Source organism: Protopterus annectens, chromosome 11.part0, assembly GCF_019279795.1.
Source record: "Protopterus annectens isolate FY-2018-M chromosome 11.part0, PAN1.0, whole genome shotgun sequence".
In the NCBI taxonomy this organism is placed as follows: domain Eukaryota; kingdom Metazoa; phylum Chordata; order Ceratodontiformes; family Protopteridae; genus Protopterus; species Protopterus annectens.
The window spans coordinates 1,135,282,679-1,135,305,017 of record NC_056745.1 but is presented as its reverse complement, the minus strand read 5'-3'; the positions used below and the strand labels follow the sequence as shown (position 1 = coordinate 1,135,305,017).

The window sequence follows — 22,339 nt, the reverse complement described above, 5'->3', positions numbered from 1 at the left end:
CTATCCCTGACACTATCGGTCTACCGGGGGCTTTTTCCAAACATTTATGCACTTTAGGTAAAGCATAAAAAATAGGAGTAAAAGGTTTCTTTATATATAACTTACACACATCTTTATGATTAAAGAAACCATGGTGTGCCCCTCTTTCCAATAGGGTCAAGAGTTCATTGTTATATTCCAAAGCAGGATCTTTTTTTAGATGTTTATATTCAACAACATTATTTAACAAATCTACTATCATCTCACAGTATTTGGATTTCTGCAAAATGACCCAGTTTCCACCCTTATCAGCACATTTAAAAATAAACTCTTTCTTTAACGTCACCATGCTCTTCAGAGCCATCCACTCATTTTTGCTTAAACTATATTGTTTTTTGTTCATATAAAATCTATCCAAAGACAAAGAGATTTCTTTAAACAAAATTTTGGAAAAGGCAGTGATAGCAGGTACTTTGATATTAGATACAAATTTACTATTTGAGATTAAATTAGGCAACATTAACTTTCCATAACCAGTACAAAAACATCCAGGCTCTTCTCCCCCACCATCCACACAAAACATTCCATCATCTTCATAATCACAGATTGACATATTTAATAACTCATCATCTTCAAGATTACTCTCATCTAGCGGAACATTTTCTGCAGAATTCACAGTATCATTCTGAAAATAAACTTTCAAGTATAGTTTTCTAATAAAAGCCTTTAACTCTAAGTACAACTCTCCAAAGGAGGGAAAAAAGTTGGCACAAATTTACTGCCCTTAGATAACAAACATTTCATATCATCGTTCAAAAACAAACTAGACAAATTTATATCAGATAAAGTCTCTGCATCATGCTGACTCACATATTCATTCCTTAAAACGATTTCTGCCCTTTCTGCCGTTTCTTCCCCGATTTGACTTGTTGGCCTGAAACGAATTATCCGTTCTCGAGGAAACTGATAGAACAATTGCTCCCTCACTCTCCAAATTGACCGAGGTAGCAGAATCAGCAAAAGTCACATTTTTATTCGCACTAGCAGTTCTTTCATGCTCCCCTGAGGACGCTGAAACACTATGTCACTTCTGAAAACCTCCTCTCCTGCCCTTTGACCTACTACGCGTAGGTTCACGTTGCCAGGAAAAGAGAATGCCAGTTTCATAGTCTTTCATGTCCCGTACAAGTTTATGTCTCTTACGTTGAATAATCTCAGTCTCCAGTTTAGATATCTTCTCATTAATTTTAGAGAATTGCATTCTAAAACAGGACTCCCCCACCACCTCGTCCTGTAAATGCAAAATCTCAGTTTTTAATTTGTTATGTGTTCTTTGGTTCCGTTTAACCAATATACAGAGCCATTTCTTAGTGCACTCTAATGAAGCCTGTTTCCATTCCTCTAAGAGGTCATATTCCTCTTCCAGAAATTCAGTAGCAGGGAGTCTATCAATTCTTAGACCTCTCGGAGTTAAACTTAAATGAATATACTTCTCCAAGAGGCAAGTGTCGAGAAATAAGGCAATTTCTTTAGTCATTAATCTTTCTAATAGTAAGAAACGGTCATCTACCTGGGTATTACCATCAACGTTCCATGGATCCACAAGAGTGAACTTTTTTTCACGTTCACTCACCATATCTGCAAATAAAGTTGCCCCTGGCAAAATAGACTGCCCCGGAGCTCCAGTTATCTGTGACATCTTGAAACAGGAAAAAAGTGCCTAGGTCAGAAGTATTTTCGAAACACCAACACCAGCACAGGAAAAGTGCAAATCCAAAAGTCCAGTACTAATTTCACCAGTTTCTGTTTCATTGCTTAAACGATCTGGTACCTCGGCCTTTCGCCTTCAGTGTATCACACTTAATGTCTTTTTCACCAAATATATATATACACACATTAAATTACTAGCAATTAGCACAGACAACTTCATCAGTCCATCTAATTAACATTTAAAGTGACATTTTCAAAGCGACATTTTCAAAAAAAATGTTTTCTTTTTTTTTTTTTCCTTTTTTTCACATTCTTATAAAAACTTTGTTATAACTTTTTATATATATATATATATATATATATATATATATATATATATATATATATATATATATAAACCATACTTTGCCCACTAGATAAATCATAAAAAAAATTGTTACATAACTAAATACAAAATCTATATACGATCCAACACACAACATGGCTTTTGACAAGGTTATAACACACTAACTGTATTGTGCACCATCAGAAACAACATTTATGAAGCAACACAGAAAATACAGATTACAGTACGAACATACTTACAGTATGAACAAGTCTTCTTCAGTGCCACTGCAGTCTCCATCAACCTCCTGGGAGTAAAGAAGCATCTGTCTACAGAAAAAAAAAAACAGGGAAATCACAATTCTAAGAAACAATCTGCATTATGAAACAAGTTATGTTTCGTTTAAAGATCTGTGCCTCATTTTCAGCCACTGGCACTCATTATAGCACTAACACACATCACCAATGCCACTTAACTCCAGGTGGGCTTGGTCCATAAGTCCAGCAAGACCAACAAGAAATTAAATCTACCATCATCAAATGTCTTCTGGAGATGACACACTTTTCTGACAACGGGTCACTGTTTCTACCTTTACTGTCTGATTCAGCTGTCAGCCCAACCTGTGGGATATCTGCTGTCTTCACCTTTTCTCATTCACCAGGAAAAGCATGACTAAGAGGAGTTCTGCATGTACAGTCCATTCCCCTTTAAAGGAGAACCACACCCTAAAACTGAAAAAAAAAATTTTTCAGCAAATTTTGAACTTTTCTGCACTGTTAATGTTTCTGTAATAAAGTAAGTGGTTATTATAATTTTCTAATTTATTATAACCCAAAATGACCTGAAAGGGGGCTGCCACGGGTAGCATGATTTTGTTTTATAGTTAATGATTTCACCTCCATGATGCAATTTTAGAGGAATAGAGAGAAATCGCTATTATAAGAGGATCATTTAATTATATTTATGTAAGTAAAACTTACCATAACAGTAGATGTTCTAATGATCACTGCTGCAGTAGCCTTAGCTGTATGGGTTATATCCTGCCAAGGATACAACAACCTGCCAGCTTCCAAAGCTGCAGGTCACTTTATATGCACCCAAACTGTCATGCAGCTTGAACTGAGCTGACTAAAAACCCTTCAGAACTTTCCTGCCAGCACACCCTGAAATAAAAAAAAATCCACCAAAAAACAAGGGGAGGCAGAGAGCAGCTACTGCATCAGAGATCATTCAAACATCTACTGTTATGGTACGTCTGACTTGCACAACTGTACTAAGTTCATCACATTAACTACTGCTGCAGTAGCCTTAAGCTATATGGGTAGATTACCTTAGTTAACTGCATTTGGGTAGTGGAAGAAAAATAGTCCAGGTGCCCCTGGAGAATGGTCCTGTTAAGCTTGATCTGAACCTAGAGAAGGAATCAAGCTTACACTGCTTTGTAAAAGTATGTACAAAGGATGAAAGCAGCTTCTAGAATACTTCCACAAGCAAACCTTTTTCAAAAAAAACATAAATTAAGTCAAGGCCCTGGTAGAGTAGGCCTTGACACTGCCTGAAATAGTTTTGTTATGGTGAGTATAACAAAGGGTGATAGCCTTAGACAACCACTTGGAAATAGTCTGTTTTGACACAGGTTGTGCTTTCTTACCCGAACAAAAAATGAACAATTGATCTGAAGATCATTTAGTTATGTCAAGATGTTACCGGAGTTGTCTGTGGACATACAAGTTATGGAGCATCTCTTCTCAATCCTTTTTAGGTTCAGCAAAGAAAACATGGGCTTAAGTAAACTTGGGCAACGCTTTAGGCATAAAAGAATGATTAGTTCTTGAAGAAACCTTGTTGGTATGGAAAATGAGATAAGGTTGACTCATCATAAGAGCTTGCAGCTCAGATACCCTTCTTGCAGATGTCAAAGCAATCAGTACAACTGTTTTCCATGTTAATAACATCAAGTCAGCCAGATAAGCTGGTTCAAATGGAGCAAGTGTTAACTTCCCTAACACAAAATTAAGATCTTAAGACAGGGCCACCAGTTTTCCTAGAAACCTCTTATGGAAACCCCCTTTCAAGAACATTTTGACCACAGACTGCATTGAAAGAGGATCTGTAGGCAGACTTGCTTAAAAGGCCAATAAATAAACCTTGATAGATGAATAAGAAAGGCCATAGGATAGTAACTCACATAAACACTGACAAAGCAGAGAATGACTAGCCTTGAATGAGTGCTGGTTATGCTGTTGGCACCAACAAGAACACCTTTTCCATTTACTAATATATGAACACTTAGTAGCAAGCTTTCATTAGTAACTGCAAAATGTTGTCAATAAACAGGTGCCTAAAATGAATTAAGACCCTATCATCCAGGCAGTCAACTGAATTTGATCGATGTTGGGGTATATCAAGCACCCCCATTCTTGTGAGAGATCCAGTCTGTGAGGAAGCTTGTGGTAATTGCCCCTGACCACTTCCAAAAGAAGGGAGAACAACAGCTACCTAGGACAGAAGGGAGTTACCGCAATGATCTTGGGGGACTTCATCTGAATCTTCAGAATGACCCTGGATACTAGTGGAAGGTTGAAAAAACATATACAAACATTCCTGTCCAAAGAAAAGACATCTGTCTTCCAGGCCTTCTTGCATGTAGTCCTTTAAAAGAATCTAGCCAGTTGATTGTTCAGAAAGAAAGCAAAGAGGTCTACTTGAACTCCCCACTGATGGATGACCTATGTTCCATTCATTAGGGGATCTGTTCTGGTCCTGCTCAGCTTGTTCGTCACACAGTTTTGCTCTGACAGAATGTCAGATGCCTTGAGAGTGAGACTGTGCTGTGAAGCTATATCCCAAGCTAACATGGCTAATCTGCAAATTGAGTACAACCTTGTTCTCCCCTTGCTTGATGTAATGCATGACTGTGGTGTTATTGGTAACTACTTGAAGAGGTCTCAGGAACCAAAATAGTTGAGAGTTGAGTGTCTTAATCAAGGTAAGCATCTCCTTGATAATTTATGTTAGCATCTGTCATTGGTATCCCACACTCCCTGCAATTTTATCCCTCCTAAAACTGCTCCCAAAGTAACGTCCGAAGCACCTGTGGCAACTGATTGCTTTGGAGCAGGGAGGGAGAAGGGGAGACAAGGATTTAATGATTTCTGTTGTTGTGATGCCCCAGCACTGGCTCAGTAATCAAGGTGCCTTAATCCTCACCACTGGCAACAGTGGGGAACATAAACACTGGGAGAATAACAAGTACACACACATTAAAGTGCAATTTCCATTAAGAGCACACAGAGACCACAGTCAGTCTGGGGCTGGTTTCTCCCTCTTTCTCCAGATTCCCAATAAGGCTCCCCACTGGCAGAGCTATAGGGTTGAGTCTTTAGCCAGTGTTTCAAGCCAAGTCTTCCAGCACCCTCTCTGTCCAACCAGTGCTTCTTGTCCCTGCCCAAGTAGCTGACACACACACGTTTAGAGGCTTGATTTATACACACACACACACACACACACACACACACACACACACACACACACACACACACCTGGGAAAGGCTGGCACAGATTTACTAGCTATGCCTCCTTCTGCCCAGAGTATAAGGTAGTTTCACCTGCCACCAGTCACTTCTTATCAGCTACTTTAAGGCCCTTAGCAAAGGGTGTCCAATCTTATTGGGTAATGTTACTATTAATACAAATGGTAGTTTGACCAAGAGCAAGGCTTTTGGGAGTGGCCTGCGCAGTGTCACCAAATAGATATGCAAATACTCTAAGAGCTTAAATATATCTCACAAATATCAGCCACAATGATAGGTTTAAACATATTTAATAATGAATAATAAAAGAACAAGAAAATAATCAAATACAGTTGACATTCACAACTGACATATAATCATTTACAAAATTCCAGACAGCTGTGCTGGCAGTATCTCCCTCTGTCATACTGCTATATAAATCATATCAATATTCACAAATGACATATAATTAGTTACAAAACTCCATATATATATGGGCTGTCAGTACTTGCTTTTGTGACGGTTGTCTCCATCAAAAGATTTCTCTTCTGACAAACCTCAGCAATAGGATTTGAAAAAATAAACTGTGTTGATGCTGGGATCAGAGAAATTCTGGACATCACTTAATCTTTCCTCATGTGGAGTCTTGCCAGGGGTATCAAGAGAATCACAGATGCCATGAGACTCAAAATCCTGACATATTACTCACAGTCACCCAAGTCAGAGTGGAAAACCTTAGAAATCGATCTAAACAGAGCCCTATTTTCCTGCTGAAAAAAAGCTCTTTGAACTGAGGTTTCTAGTGGACATCCCAGAAACATAATCCTGTGTGAAGGAGTCAGAAAAGACTTCTGTACATTCTCCTGCAATCTTAACTTGTGTAAGAGACCTCTCATCCAAGAGACACATTGCTGACATTTTGAAAAAGAGTCTTCAAAGATAAGCAAGTCATTTATATATGGACAGATGTGGATACCCTATAGCCCGCAATGAGTTAAAACTGGAGCTAGACAATTTGTGACAACTCTTGGTACAGCAGATAGTCCAAAAGGTAAGGCAAAGAACTTACAATGTGATCACAAAACCTTAAGTAACATCTGAAGTCTGGGGGAATAGGGATGTGATGATAATCATCTTTTAAGTCTTAAGTTTTAAGAGGAAGAAGAGGTAACAGGTTGTGAAGTTGCATCATTCTGAATTTGAGTACAATCACAGACAGATTTAGGGAAAAAAGATCCAGAACTGGTGCCCAAGAATTTTCTTTCTTTGGCAATAGGAACATCCTTGAATAAAAACCCTTTCCTACCAGGGAAAGAGGAACTAGATGCATCGCTCTTTGGGAAATATTTGATAAAAAAAACTAATGGAAACAAGAGAGTCTGATCTGGAGGAGGATGATGAGGAATGACCCCCACTTTGGAAAGGAGGAATTTCCTCCCACTGACATCTGTAAACTTGATGAATAATTGTCAGAACCCCTTTGTCTGAAACTATCGGATGGCAAAAAGAAAAATGGAGATACAGACCGTTTGGAAGAAAAAAGGGGCAAGAGTGGGAGGGGGTCACAAAGTCTCTTGAACAGTCATTCATACTTGTTGGACTTTCATTAGTTTTTGGAGGTTCAAAACATCTTTTTGAAACCTCCTTGACATTAGGGCTGAAACATCTTAAGAGACTCCCTGGATCAGTTTGCCCCTTTCATCACATTTTGATCACCTCTGCAGCAAAGGGACCAAACACTAAATCTCTATCCAAGGGAGAACTTCTCATTTTTATCATCTGGGAGGTTCTGAGAATACAAACCTCCTCAAAACAGGACTAGTGGCCATAGCCCTGTAAGAAGTATCAACAGGGGCATATACACACTGTAAACAATGAGTTGTGACCTGCACAATGGAAGAAACTAAGTTATTTAAAGCTAATTTTTCTTCACAAGAAGAAAGTGCAGTTAAAACATTTTTCACAGTTTCACAATTTGTCAGAACAAACTTTAGCATATGAGCCTGACAATTTAAAAATTTGAAAATCAAAGTTGCAGAAGCATATACTTTTTTTTTTCCAAATACCTATCAATAATTATCCCATCCTTATTAGAAACAGTAGGACTGGAATTAACTAAATGCTTAGCAGCAGTGGGATCAACTAAAGCTATACTTGCTGGATCAGGTTTAGGATCAGTGCATACAATTTTAAAAGACTTAATGAACTTTATATATCCTATTTGCCTTTTAAGGGCAGCTGTCTATCTGGAAAATTGCAGGCAGTAACACACACATCCTCTACAGCAGACAGAACAGGAGATAGGTGTAGATTCTGGAAAATCCTTCTGTAAAAACTCAGTATTTTTTAAGGGACTGAGCAAACCTCTGTGTTCTCCCACTGAAAACACTATCACATTCTAGCAACAGTCTTAGAGAAACAGAAACCTACACAGGAAGAATCAAAAACTGAGTTCTCCCCTGAGTCTGAATTAGAAATCTGAGGAAAAAAAACTGTGTCTGTCCCGGAGTCGTCCTGTTCTGATTCAGAATCTTGAATCTCTTCAGGAAAAGAAGAATCCCTCTTTTTTCCAGAAACTACTTTACAAGAAGGATCAATAGCCTGAATGAAACCCTGACCCAGATCCAGTAAACTACTCTTACTCAAAGAAAACTGAGGAGGATTAGATACATGCTTAGTTTCTGTCTCTTTTGGCAGGAAAATGGTGCCAACTGTGTTACTAATGGCAGCATCAGCTTTTTCAGTGATGATCACAGTATTCTAACAGAGACAAATTCCCTGATTCCTCTCTGAGGACTGATAGGAGTGGCTCTCCCTTACCCACTGAGGGGACCCCAACTGTTGCAAAGGATGTGGATAATCCCCAACACATAGTGGCTGTAGGTGCTACACCACAGGAATTTGGGGTAAAAGATGAGTGGTCTGAGATACAACAAATGGCCACAGCAGAGTCACCCACCTGTGGCAGATGACAATTTGGTAGCCTGCTGAGGAGACAGACTGTTTACTTAATGTTTTATTTTTGTGGTTGGTAGACTATTCCATGGTCAAGCAGAAAATAGTGCTTCTTTCCCAGGAAGACAAGCAGCAACTGCTGGAAAACATTACCAGTCCACAACAGTTAACTTTTGACAAAAAAAACACAGTAAAAACGACTTTAAAAAATATCATGTCAGCCCCACAAAAGTAAAATAAACTCGATCACTTTACCATAAAAATGTTTTCAGTTACTTTACACCACTTTTAAACTGAAAGAATAAAATAAGTCCTTTGTATAAAAGTACATTTCAGTCTCAAGACAGTCCATTAAAACACAACACTCCTAGCTTTAAAATAACTTTCCTGAAGAGGAAAACAATAAAATATAAACAAAATTAAGAAAATTAAATTTTTTTCCCCAAAGAGAACTTGTCTGGCCATCAAAGGAAAGCACAAGCTAATTATTGATCCACAAAAGCCTCAGAAGCTTTCATGGCCAAACTTGTCTTTTAGTTGATTCAGCTTGAGCTGCCTGCCAAGGATGGGTATGTGGAAGGTGTCCTGAAGCTTTGGAAGCTGGTCAGCTTTTATATCCTTGGTAGGATACAACCCATACTGCTAAGGCTACTGCAACAAGTGATCACTATGACAGATATCTGTGTTTTTTCTCTGTCACTCTCATTAGTGTACAACAGCACTATGATTGCTTACATTTGACTGTTAGCATCAATCCATATTTTTCATTACTTTGCTTCCATTGATTTTTATTAGTGATCATCTCTGACACAGCATTTTAAGGAATATTTGAATGACAGGCTTGAAAATGTAGTGGGGTTAATTGTTCTTTTCAAAGTAACAACTGTACTACAGTATTTGAGTGTGAGAAAACTGACCCCAGTGATTAATAGGTGTTACTTGGGCTGAGCGGGTTGTGTTGCATCCTCAGTTCAATACTGTAGCTTGAATCAGTGTCTTTGATGTTAATCTTTCTTCCGTCCCCAACTCACTGACTTGTCTCAACAAAACATTATATGCAATGCAAACATGATTTAATAAAACACCAGAAAAAATGCACTTTTACAGAAAATACAATATGTTGGTTTTCTTTCAGCTTTTCCCGGTTAGGGGACGTCACAGCGGAATTCTGGTCTGCTAATGATTGGCAGTCAATTTTTACGGTGCCGAGGTGCCAGCCCGATGCCCAACCTTCAAAGAAGGCACACCCATTCACACATGTCTTTCAAATGCCACTCGACCACAGGGAAGACATGCAGACTCCACACAGAAGGCACTCCAGCCGAGAATTGAACGGGAGAACCTTGCTGTGAGGCGACAACGCTACCGCCGCACCACAGAAAATACAGTATAAAAATGCAAAATCAATTACTGACAGAAAATCAGAAGAGTAAGATGAAATGTTTTCTTTCTTTGTGGCTCTCAAGAGTTTGATTAAAAGGAAAACCAATTAATTTGTAATAGGAAAAAACAGAGATAAACTAAGTGTGGGTTGTGTTTTCCTTGTTCATTTACATTTGAAAATTGAGCTTAAAAATCCTTGCTTTTGTTAAGACTCCGGGCTTCACTATTTATCTGAGGTGTGATGCTGCCAACCTGTGACTGTTGAAGCACATTTAAATGCCAGTATTTAAGAGCCACTGTTTTTCTTAATAGCTCTGTAGTTGGAGTAAGTGACCTAGCCTAATTACTCTGCCACTCTTAGGAAACAGAAATAGGTTCAGACATAAAAACAAATGGAATAATTACTAAATGATGGTGTTTCTGTGTGTGGTGGACTTAGTCTTGGTTTACAGGAAAGGAAAATCACTTTTTGGAAAGAAGAAGAGACATTTTGATGGAGTTCTGCTTTTAAGCTTAGAACACTAGATTCTTCAAACAACTGAAGCTAGAAGATCTTCTGTCTCTATTTTGATTTCTTTTATTTATGTGTCCATGAAGTTTTAAGAATAAAAAATAATTTCCTGAGTGGTAGATTAGTATAACAATTCTATTATAATTTTAACATCAGTTACTTAAATGTAGCATTGACAAACCCATTTTAAAAGTACAGCTATTTCTTGTACAGACATGACTCTGTCCCTGACTTCACAGATACAAAAATAAGCCTTAGCCCTTTTTGTTCATTTCATGATTTCTCTGGGACTTTCAAGTTTCAGTCAGGTGACTTGTTTGTTCCCTGCACTACCAATCGTGTAAATGTCACTGTGCCCTGGTTACGGCAGAACAAAAGGCTCTGAACCAGTCAACCTATCTGGTTCTCAAAATTAATAAGTAAGTAAATAAAACAGATTGCTGCTGTAGACACTGCCTTCAGGTGTTTTTTTTTGTGGGTGGGGTAGGGGTTCAAACGCGGAAAACATTTAGGAGAAATGCTCACAAAATGTAGTCTGTTGAGTATATAGAGTATTCCTGGCAACATATTTGGTGTCTTTTTGCTGTCTTATGATAAAAGAAAACATTGAATTAAAAGTAATCTCCCTGAAAGAAAATGTAATAACAATAATACACTGAGCAGCATGTATACGAAAAGGAAACATTGTCAGATGCAGTTCTGCAATACAAGGCAGGAGGTGTTCCAAGCTACATTTCCTGACGAGAAAGTTAGCCCAATTGTAAGAATTAACAAATGAGGTAATTAATTATGTAATTAGGTTTTTTTTTTTTTTTGACTCTCTCCTCCGAATTTGACTGTAGAGAATTACATAAAATAAATACTGAAAGTCCAATATTTGTAACCCTGTTTCACTTTAAGCAAAGACAATGTTTACCAGTTCTGATTTTTCCCCAACAATTGTTTATGCAGGCATTGATTCTGCATACTGATTATTTGGCTGACCATTTACATAGAAATAATAGGATACCTTCTTTAAGCTCTGTTGTTAAATTAATACCTGAACATTTTGAATGGGGAAAGGTGATGTATATGAACAGGTGGCTGTTTTATATGTTCAGAGTCTGTGATTTACAAATCTTCTGTAACACTAGCAAGACCTCCTCCTCATAAGGGACTAGAAGTTTTTTGATACAGATTCGTATGTAGGCAATCAGTCTGCAGGCCATTTAAAGCCTAGCTAGAAAGTACAGTTGTGTAAGAACGTATCATGACAGTAGATGTCCTACTGATCACTGCTACAGTATTCCTAACACATGGAATATCACCACTGTCCACCTGGGGACACAAAGCTTTACCTTTCCAACACTACATTTGATGTGTGACCTCAGCTCGCAAATATATGGGTATTTAGGCAGACGTATGAGAGTAATTCCTCAGACTATTTCCAAGCCAGTGGCCTGAAGATCCCTGAGATAGAAAACTGTCCAAGAGGCCAGATAGGACTGATTTATCAAAGGCTGCCCTGGACATTGAAAAGCATCAATCATGTAGTATTAAGTGAAAGTGTGTACAGATGGCCAGGTGGCAGCTCCTAGTATGGACCTGGCACCCACTGCTCAGCAGAAAGCTCCAGAGGCTGCTACTGCTCTGGTAGAGTGAGCTTGAGGGCATGATGGTAAGGATTCACCATCTAGACAGATGGCTTTAGAGATCCAGCTTTCAAGTGGTTTGCTTGGAAACCAGTTGGCCCAATTTACAGTCCATGAAGCAAAAAAACAGTTGATCGTATTTTTGAATTGAATTTGTTTGGCCCAAACAGAATTTTAACTCTTTGTGAACATCTAGAGAATGTAGTTGCCTTTCCCTCTGATTCTTGGGTTGGGAAAGAAGGTAGGTAGGTTTATGGCCTGAGTGAGGGACAGCTCATTTACTATTTTAGACACAAATGAAGAATTATTCCCGAGGGTCACCCTGTTTTTGTGAAAAATAAGAAAGGGAGGAATGGCCATGAGTGCCTGAAACTCTCCAAGCTGAAGAGAGGGCCAGAAATAGGATAGCTTTCCATGTGCAGAATTTGAGGTTTGCTGACATTGTTGGTTCAAAAGGAGGTAAAGTAAGCTTTTCCAGGACAAAGTTGAGGTTTCAAGTAGGGGTAATAACTTACTAGGTAGTCTAAGATGCAAGATCCCTTTAAGGAATAACTTGACCTCAGATATGGACAAAGTGAGGGAATGAAAGGTAAGTAAGTAGAGATGGCTGGCATGTGGGCTTTGATGGAAGACTAGGCCAGACCTGTATATAAGAGCTCACATAGATATTTCATAATGGAAGTACCTCTGATTGGTTGAGGTCCTGTCTATTTCTTTGACATAAACAGGAGAGACTCTTCCATTTGGCTATGTAAGATTTTTGAGTGGTGGGTCTCCTCTGACTTCTTGGAGAACCTTAACTCATTATAGCAGAGGGTGCCTTCCAGGCATTTCTGCAGTTACTTCGTACTGCACCTTTAGGCATCAAATACTGTTTGCTCATATTTGCAGTAAATTCCAAAACCATGCTACATACAAGGTATCAAAATATTTTATCTTGAAACATACATGATGACAAACAGAACTATATGGATATTTGACCTCTGCCAATGGGTATTTGTTAGAAATGTAAGGTGATGATTTCATTTTTTAAAGGCTCAAGTCACACCTACTGGGAGTGAAAGGTACACACTCAAAAGAGCTGCACTGGAAGAAATTAGTTAATAACATCCTCAAAGTGCTGCCTGTAAGGAAAAAGAACCCGGTCATCAACAGAGTTAGGTTTAGGGACGACAGACTGGGGTGAAGCAGTAACCCTTTCTGTTGTGTGAACAAATCTGCTTGTTGTGGCAATTAGTAGTACTTCCTCTGACTAGAAGAAAAAGAGGTTAACAATGCTGTCCAAAAGAAAATCACTATTATGAGTTTTATCTTTAGAAAAACTCTTAGAATAAAAGGTAGTGGTGGGAAGACAGAGGAACTTCCCTGTCCACTAAAAAGTAGAAGCATCTGTCCTTCAGGCTGAGGGGCAAGGGTCCCTGGTACAAAATAGTGGAAGCTGTTTTGAAGCAGACAGATCTAGGAGTCCCACAAAGGTGAAGGATGTCCTGGAAAACCTATCTGTTCATGATCTATTCAGGAGGGTCTTCCAAGGACATGCTTAAAGGGTCTAACATTTTTTTCCTGTGATGGGATATGAGTGGCTGTGAGCGGCAGATTTTTCTGAGTAGCAAGGTGCCAGACTTTTTGTGCCAATCTGCACAACAGGTAAGACATAGTCCCTCCTTGCTTGTTTATGTACATTACTATTGCTGTGTTATGTTGTGTTGTCTTTCAACACTCTTGGGGTACCTGGTTTCCAGAGATGTGAAAAGACCTGAAGAGCCTGGATGAAGACCCTCATTTCCTTCATGTTAATGTGTTCCTTTACTACTGTTGGTTGCTACCTGCCCTATACTCTTTGGGTGTCTGTTTAGACCCCCATCCCCCAATGTCACATCCAAAGCATCTATGTGTATTCCTGAACTGAAGCTGGAGGACTGAAGGGAAGCCCTGGGTTTTCACCACATCCTTCCTCCATAACAGTTCCCAAGTGAGACATGGTAAAAAGGAAATCATGGTGTCCAGAGGCTGAGAGTGCTGAGACCAAACTGTTTTCAGGCACCACTGGATTTTCCTCACATGAAGTCTGATTAGGAGAAGCAATGGGACAGTACCTTCCATGAACCCCAGAGCCCTTAGGATCTCCCTGGCTGAGCACTGGCCGGGGGAAACAAGGTTGTGGAAGTAGTTTTCAAGGCTGTGCACCGTCTCTTGAGGTAAGCAGGCCTGCATTCTTTGTGTCTAGCCTACAACCCAGAAAAATTAGGTTCTGAGGTGGCTGCAGGGAGGAGTTTTTATAGCTGATCATGAACCCCAACTGAGATAGGATAAGGAGGTGAACTGGAGATGTTGTAGGAGAATTTGTGGTGAAGTAGCATTAGCAGGTCATCTAAGTAGGGAAAAATCTGAATTCAATGAGTTCAGCAGAAGGTGCTCACTGGTGCCAGACATTTTATGAAAACTATTGAGGGTGTAGAAATCCCAAAAGGCAAAGCAGTGAAGTGAGATAAACCAGTACAAAACCTGTGGAATTTCCTGCAAGGGGTATGAATTGGTATAAGCATCCTTTAAATTTAGGGATACTAGAAAAGCATGGAGTAAAATGAAAAGTAGCAGCATGCACAGTGACAGCATTTTGACAGCTGGCACTTTTAAGAAGGTGTTTAGTTAAGAAAGATCCAGGATGGGTCTCCACTGGCCTTACTTCCTTGGCACTAGGAAAAGTCTGGAGTAAAACTCACTTCCCAAAAATTCTTCAGGCATCAGCTTGAATGTGCCTTGTGCCCATAGTTCCTTTAAAGTGGGTGAGAGCAGATGAATCTGATTGTGTGGAGGCAGAGGTATGCCATTTAGAGGAGGAGTTCATATACAAGACACGGCATAACCATTTTTTTATGATAGATAGCACCCATTTGTCTGTAGTAATCTTTTCCCAGGTGGAAAAAGATTGGGCCAGCCTTTTTGAGAGGGCTATGGTAGGGCTGGGGAAAGGAGGCTGTGGATAGTCACAGAGATTTGTCCCCAAAGGGAAACAAACCAGATGGGATATTCCTCTGCAGTTTATCTTTGAATCTCTTTCTGGGGGGTCTTCCTGTGTTTCTGGCTAGGCTTAGGGTCCTGTCTGACAAAAGGTGAAGGTTTGACTGGGTTATTCCTCTGGTACCTAAAGTACAAGGGTTAACAGAAGCTGTCTTCAGTACTCCATGGTTTACCCTGCTCTTGAAGGGTTTTGAAAAGGTTTGTAGTTTGGGGGGCCAAACAAAAGATTCTTGTCTAAAGGGGAAGCCCCTATTTTTGCTTTCAAGTTCTCAGGCATAGGCTGGCTACATAACCATGCATACATGTGGATTACAAAGCCTACAGCAGCTGCTCTGGATGAGTACTCTACAGCATCATAACTACAGTTAATGCTGTGTCTGGCTGCTTGTGTAAAGTATAACATCTGTTGTTTAGAATCAGTATCCTGCAAATCCACCATTACCTTATTTAAAGAACCGAGAATAGACATTAAGTATTTGGTCATCTGGATTTGGTAATTAATAGCCATGAATGCCAAAGTAGAGGCGGTATAAAGCTTTTTACTCCACCTATCCAAAACCCTGCTATCCTTGTCTGAAGAGAGATCATTGGCATTGGGCAGGAGTTTAGGAGGCTTACCAGATGACAGCAAAACTACAGAACAAACCACTACAGGATTTTTAAACAAAAACTTAAGATCATTAGGGACTTTATAAAATCTGCCTGATATTTTGGGAGCTAGAGGCTGGGAGTCTGGGGCAGCAGGAATGGACTGAAAAGCATACAAAAAGCCTCAAGAACAGGAGGTAGAAAGGAAGGGGCTGGGGTGCCCATTTCCAAAAAGTTGTAGTATTTTTTCTGCACCTCTAAGATCTGCCTAGACTCCCACTCATGATACTTCATCATATTTAAGATAGTCTGTCCAAAACAAGCTTTTCTATTGGAGAATCAGGTGAAATGGAGTCCTTATCATCAGAAGGGATTTGGCCAGGAAAGTGCATTTGATAGCAGTATGCCAGAGAATGGTCAAAATCAGAAGCCTCCTTATCTTCAAAGGAAGATGATTCCACAGCAATCTTTGAGGGGGGTGGGGGTTGAAAGGAGGAGGCTTAAACAAACCTTGAAAAAAATCCATCCATTCCTTCTTCTTAGACAATTCCTTAAACTTCTTGTATTACGGGCATATGGGATATATGCAAATGACCCCCTTAAGGACATCAGGTGTTTCAGCTATATGGCAGTTCTGAATGCACACGACGGTTTTCTTTTTAAGTCATTTATGGACAATTCAAGCCAATAAATCCAAACCACACTAGCTGTGGACATGCATGTTATCGCCTTCTTATGGCCTCATCAGCAAAGCATAAGTGGACTGTTAGGCTAACCTTTAGAAACACAGGGTTGTTACATCCCATGTGCCTCTAATACAAGAGGTTTAAGGAATTGCACAGTGGAAACTCTAGCTTGGCTAGATTTTTTCTTGTAGTTTTTACTGACTAGTTTGTGTGACCTTTTTACTCACTGTTTTAGTTTCTTCTTGGAAAAGGAAGGAGGAGACTGAGGGGAGGCAACATGCTTAGTTTGTGGATGCTTTTTTTGTGGTGTGATGTCTGCCTGTACTAAATCCAGTAGCTCAGTTCCTTGATGCACCTCAGTTAGCTTACCTGGGATCTCTTCCCTAACTAGGATCTGAGGGACACCCTTCGGGCCCACTGAAATGTGGTTCACCTCTGTATGCGGAGTCCTTAGTTGTCAAGGCCCCCGATGCAATACCAGTCTGCATCAGGGTCTCAGTAGACAGCATTTCAGGAGGAATCAGACATACCATGAATTCTGATTCAGATTCAGAAAAGGCCCAATGAGTCTCTGGTCTAGGCAGTTTAAGCTTTTCTCAAACAATGGAGGTATGTCCTGAAGGCAGAATTTGCCATCTTTGAGTAGGCCAAGTGTTTGAGACACTGGATCTCCAAGAAAGTGTTAAGTAAGAAAAAAGTGGACCACAATGTCTTAGGTACAAAGGTTTGGTAGATGGAACAAACTTTGTAATCATGTTATGCTCCTAAGCAAAAAATACACTGGGTATATGAATCTTTGTAAGGGTTTAACTTCCGCACTCGCACTTACCTCTCCTAGCAGACATCTTATACTGGTTAAGAAAAATACTTAAAAAATCTAAAGGAAGACTTCCCAACGGGGCACTTAGTATTCGATGCAACCATACCAATAACCAAATTACAATCAGTCCAATGGGTACACAACCTGCGTTCAGGCTGATGGTAAGATGGTCTAAGGAATTACGCTCTTACGCCCACCTATATAAACATGCTTGTGAGCTGATGTCAGATGTCCAATGTATGATACTGAGAAGGCAAAGCTTTGGTTCCCCGGCCAGATGGATGGTGGTGATAACCAATATGTTAGGAATACTGCAACTGTGACTTCAGTCAGGACATCCCCTAACAGCAGGAGTTCCCTCCTGTGTTAAAGGCTGTAGACCCAGTAAGAATTTATGAATTCCTATCCAACTGTCCGGTTTGGTCTTAAAGGTAGGAAAAGTGGTAGTTAATGTGTACAAGGTACTTTAGTCCAGAGGTGAGAGAGAAGCTGGAATAATAATCTCTCCCACCAATGGGTACTCTGTATTTTTTGGTGGGGATTAAGTCTTTTGTGTGGGTGTTTGCAGAACCATTCATTTTACAAAAAGACAAAAGGTCAAGAAGAGTTAAAAGCACAAGAAATAAACACAGACAACATGGAGCAGTCTGTAGCAGACATGAAATAGAAAAAGGAATGATCAATCTAAATAACTAAGGGACTTAAGGCCTGTGATTTTTGTGGTTAGGAATTTCTGTTGCCACTCAAGTTACTTGATGTTTTTATAGGTGTATACAAATTGTGGAATGTCTTAAATGAATGGGCAGATAAGGCATGAATGAAGTGGAATATATTATAACAGTTGGGAGAGTTGGTATAATGGTTAAGGTGTTAGCCTTACAAACACAAAAAAGCGAATTTCATTATCACCTTTAAAAGGTAAATTGGCTAAGTTTAAAATGGCCCAAAAGGGCAACTAGGCTAGTATTTGCCCATGAACCTATAAAATGCTTTTTACAATTATGTTCTTCTTGTGAGTTTTAAAGATAATGACAAATAGTCAAAAGTGTCTAAGCAGTAATTCAACCTCACCTTTTGGAACTCAATTAGACTAATGTGGAAACAGTAAAGGACAAAACAGACTACTATTAAACATTTCTAAATCTGTTGATGATTTCACTTTGCATGATGCTTATGCTAAAAGGATACATCAGTCCAGCAGTACTCCATTTGGACTTTAAATGCTCTTATGATAATGGACAGTTACTAGAAAGATATGAAAGAAAAGTTAAATTTTCCATTTCAAAAACCAGAGTTAGAGGACTCTGATTCTAAATTAACTTAAGAATATTCTATATGGCTTAATATGGATAATTTTATTTATTTAATATTGTATTTGTCATTTAATAACTGTGAAAGTCTGACCGAGCCAATGGCCTCTTTTCAGTGGAGGCCCAGGGAGAAAAGCTCTACAACAGATTCAAAAACATTTAAACAGTATTTGAGGAGTAATTATATACAAGGGGAGAAATCCCCAAGAGTTTAAATATGTTACAATGAGTTAGGGAGAAAGGCTCCACAAAAACATGTTATAGTATCTGCTGTGTGTGTGTGTGTGTGTGTGTGTGTGTGTGTGTGTGTGTGTGTGTGTGTGTGTGTGTACATATATATATATATATATATATATATATATATATGTGTGTGTGTGTGTGTGTGTGTATGTGTGTGTGTGTATACATATACACACACACCTATACCTGTATGCATGTCTATGGGTGTGTGTGTGTGTGTCTATATATATATATATATATATATATATATATATACATATATATATATATATATATACATTCTATAGAGAGAGAGAGAGAGTAGAAAATACCGACAACAGAAAAAACGCAGATTGAAATGCATTTACAGAGATATTTCTATGATAAATTGTGGTCAGGAATACAATATGTACTGCAAGCAGTAAGACAAACTGCAGAAGTGGAAAGCTTACATCAAGTAAACTAATATTTAGTTATTCAAAATATTGGCTATATTTCTGATAATATGTGGAGGTGAGAAATATGCTGCCAAAATACGAACATAATGAGATGAGGAGGAGTAATGAGCAGGAGGAAACATTAAGGATGCCGAGAGACAGTCTATTATTACAAAGATAAGAATATTACGGAAGGGCATGAGAGAGGAAAAGAAGTAGAAGCAAGTGTTGCTGAAGAAGTACAATAGCATACATTAGTAGTATGGTATCATTAAAGTGAGAGCTTCTTTTAATGTTGGGCCATTACTACCTGCTGAAATACGGAGGTGTTACTAAATTTACGGTGAGACAGGCATACTTACAGTGACTAGGTGGTTTGTTTTGAGGGTTGTGCATGTACAGCTCCAGGTGTCAGATAGATTTTTTTAGATTAGTCTTGTAATAGGAAAAATTGCTAGTATGTTTAAGGGATAAGGGGAGAGAGTTCTAGGAATGGACTACATAGCTGGACTAAAGATAGGATCCTGCTGACAGGTGTAAATGATATGTAGCGAGGAGAGTTTTGTTTTCAGATCAAAGTGGCCCAGCAGTGGCTTTGTTTTGTTCTGGCTTGTATATTAATTTGTGGACTAGGAGTAGTTGGGTGTGAGTGAGTTGCTTGGGTAAGTCAAGCCATTCTGTTTTAGGGCTAAGCAGCAATAGGCTCTGTTGAGTTAGTGGCAAATGTTGCTACTTTACTGTAGCACTGGTTTAGTTTATTCTAGGTGGAAGCTTGAAGGTTAAGCAGTATCATGAAACCATACAGTAAAACGAAGGGCAGGAGTGTAGAGGTCAGGTGTTTCCTGGATGAATCAGCTAAGCAAGCAACTCCAGCGTGTGTTAATGTGTAATTAACCCCTCCAGTGTGTGTTAATGTGTAATTAATTAATGCCCACCCAGGGGTGTTATGAGGCCCAACGCAGCAAGCCATTACGGTTGTAGTCCAATTTCAGTTGTAACCCCTCAGCCATGCTCCAGTGGCAAAGTAAAAAGTAATACAAAACAAAAATCAAAGCCACTTGCTGAAGGTTGGAGTAATACAAAATAAAATACTCTTAAGACAATAAATAAATCTCCAATCAACACATATGAAAATGAACTATAAACTTTAATAAAAAGGAATACATAAAATAAAAAGTGCTTTCACAGATACTCAATCTGCTTCTTCAGACCATATAAAAACCACTAAAGGAAGAGCATTTAAAAATCTAACAAGGTCCAATCACATGCAGTCAGCTGACTATTCACTCATAAGTGAGTCAGCCAATCAAGTGCTCATTATCAGCCAAGCCCCTAAGAGTGTAATTCAATGACGTAGGGGAGGCCAGATTTCAACACTGGCTTCAATGAAACTATCACATTCAATCCTAGTGGAAGGTGTACTTGTAAAAGTAGTATCCAACATAGCTTGTGGCATTCTGTTATAGTATTCTGATCTCCACCCCGCACATTCAATGAAGTTAGCTCCAGAACAAAAAACTTGAACGACTGATCACCACCTCGTTCCATTACATGCTTGGCCAGGAAATTGGTTACTTTCTTTTTATCTATATCATTTATATGCTCCATAACCCTTTCTTTTAACGTGTAATTCATTTTGTCAGCACTGAAGGCTCTGCAGACAGTACAGTCTGCATAATAAACCAGATCTTTACTCTTAGCGTCGGCATAAAAATCTTCTCTATTATAAAACCAGTACTGGTTTGCAGAACTGAGATGTTTTTCAGAATACATTTACATGTTCTGCAAGTGCAGCATTTAAAAGTCCCTTTTCAATCAGAGTGAACTGTAGTATCTGTCAAGTTATTCCAATAACATAATTGTTGTTTAAGAAAAAGGTTATTCCTAAAACAAAACCTAGGAGAATTATCTATAATCTTTCTGATGCCAAGGTCAGTGTGTAAAACAGACCAATTATTTTTCAAAATATTACATACTCTGTTCACATCACTCAAATACGTGAGATAAACCCTATTTTTATGACATGTACCAGCAGAAATAGTCTCTCCAACATGATCATTCCTGGATCTCTGAGAAAAGTAGGGTCTTCGCTATGCCTCATATGAAATACCTCATTCATGCACCATTCAGTCACATGTAATTTGTATCCTTGAGCTAGAAATTCATTTTTATTGCTGAAAGCAAGTTGTTATCATCGTCATGTAACCTCCTTATCTGCAGGAAATCTCCTTTCATAACATTTCTAATAATATGACCAGGATGCATACGGGTTCTGTGTAAGCGGGTGTTCCTCTTAGAAGGTTTTCTGTAGAGACGAGTGCGGCAACATCCCAGTGCTCGCTTATCAACTGTAATGTCGAGGAAGTCTATACTCTCATGAGAAAGACAATAACTAAACTTCAAAAAATCAGTTGTCTTATGTAAAATAATCAATAAAACTATTCAAGCTCTGTTCTGTTTCTTTCCATAGGAGAAAGATGTCAACCACAAATCACCTGTAGAACAGGATATTTCCCACAAAAATATTTTGTAATACATACTCCTGTTCCCAGCAGCATGCAAGGGCCAAGTTGGCATAAGTGTTGGCACATGCCATGCCCATCATGACGCCTGTCTGCTGGATATAAAAGTCAGTGTTGAAACCAAAGATATTTTCAAGTGTAAGTTTGATTAATTCTCATAGCAAATTGACCTTACACACTGGCCAGTCAGTATTGTTACCAAGGAGTCATACAAGCAATACCCCAAGCGCTTACCTTTTATTTTATGTTACATGTTTTATTAAAGTTTATAGTTCATTTTCAGCAGTGTTAATCTGAGTTGTATTTATTTTCTTAGAGTCTCTATAAAACTGTATTTTACTTATTTATTTATTTATTTATTTATTTTAAGTATTACATATTTTTTATACATTTTTAATGTAAAACAGTTCCTCCACCTAATGTTTCAAACTTGCTGCAATATACATTAATGGTGTTGGATGAAGCATTTTACATCCAAAATATAACACTTAAAAATATCCAGAGATTTACTTTATTTTTTGGTCCCTTACTCCCAAAATGTTTGGTCTGTTGCTGTTTAGCGAGTGTAAGATAATGGCTAGGCCAATCTCTCACTCTCATACATACATGCATACACACACACAGAAACAGATACACACATGCTTTTTTATTTTAATTTCTTTTATTTATTTTACACTCACTAAACAGCAAAAGTGTTGCTTAGTGAGCGTAAAATAATGCCGGCTGTTAG

The 22,339-nt window shown here is 38.7% G+C and overlaps 1 protein-coding gene across 2 annotated transcripts in view; it reads right to left on the bottom strand.

Moving 5' to 3' along the window:
* The window catches only part of DENND11 (DENN domain containing 11), an 893,160-nt gene that overhangs the window by 43,250 nt on the left and 827,571 nt on the right, over positions 1–22,339 (bottom strand). For both annotated transcript variants that reach the window (XM_044088490.1, XM_044088491.1), the window contains one exon: positions 2,275–2,343. In XM_044088490.1, the coding sequence (XP_043944425.1) occupies positions 2,275–2,343 (69 nt within the window). The remainder of the gene's footprint in view (positions 1–2,274; positions 2,344–22,339) is intronic.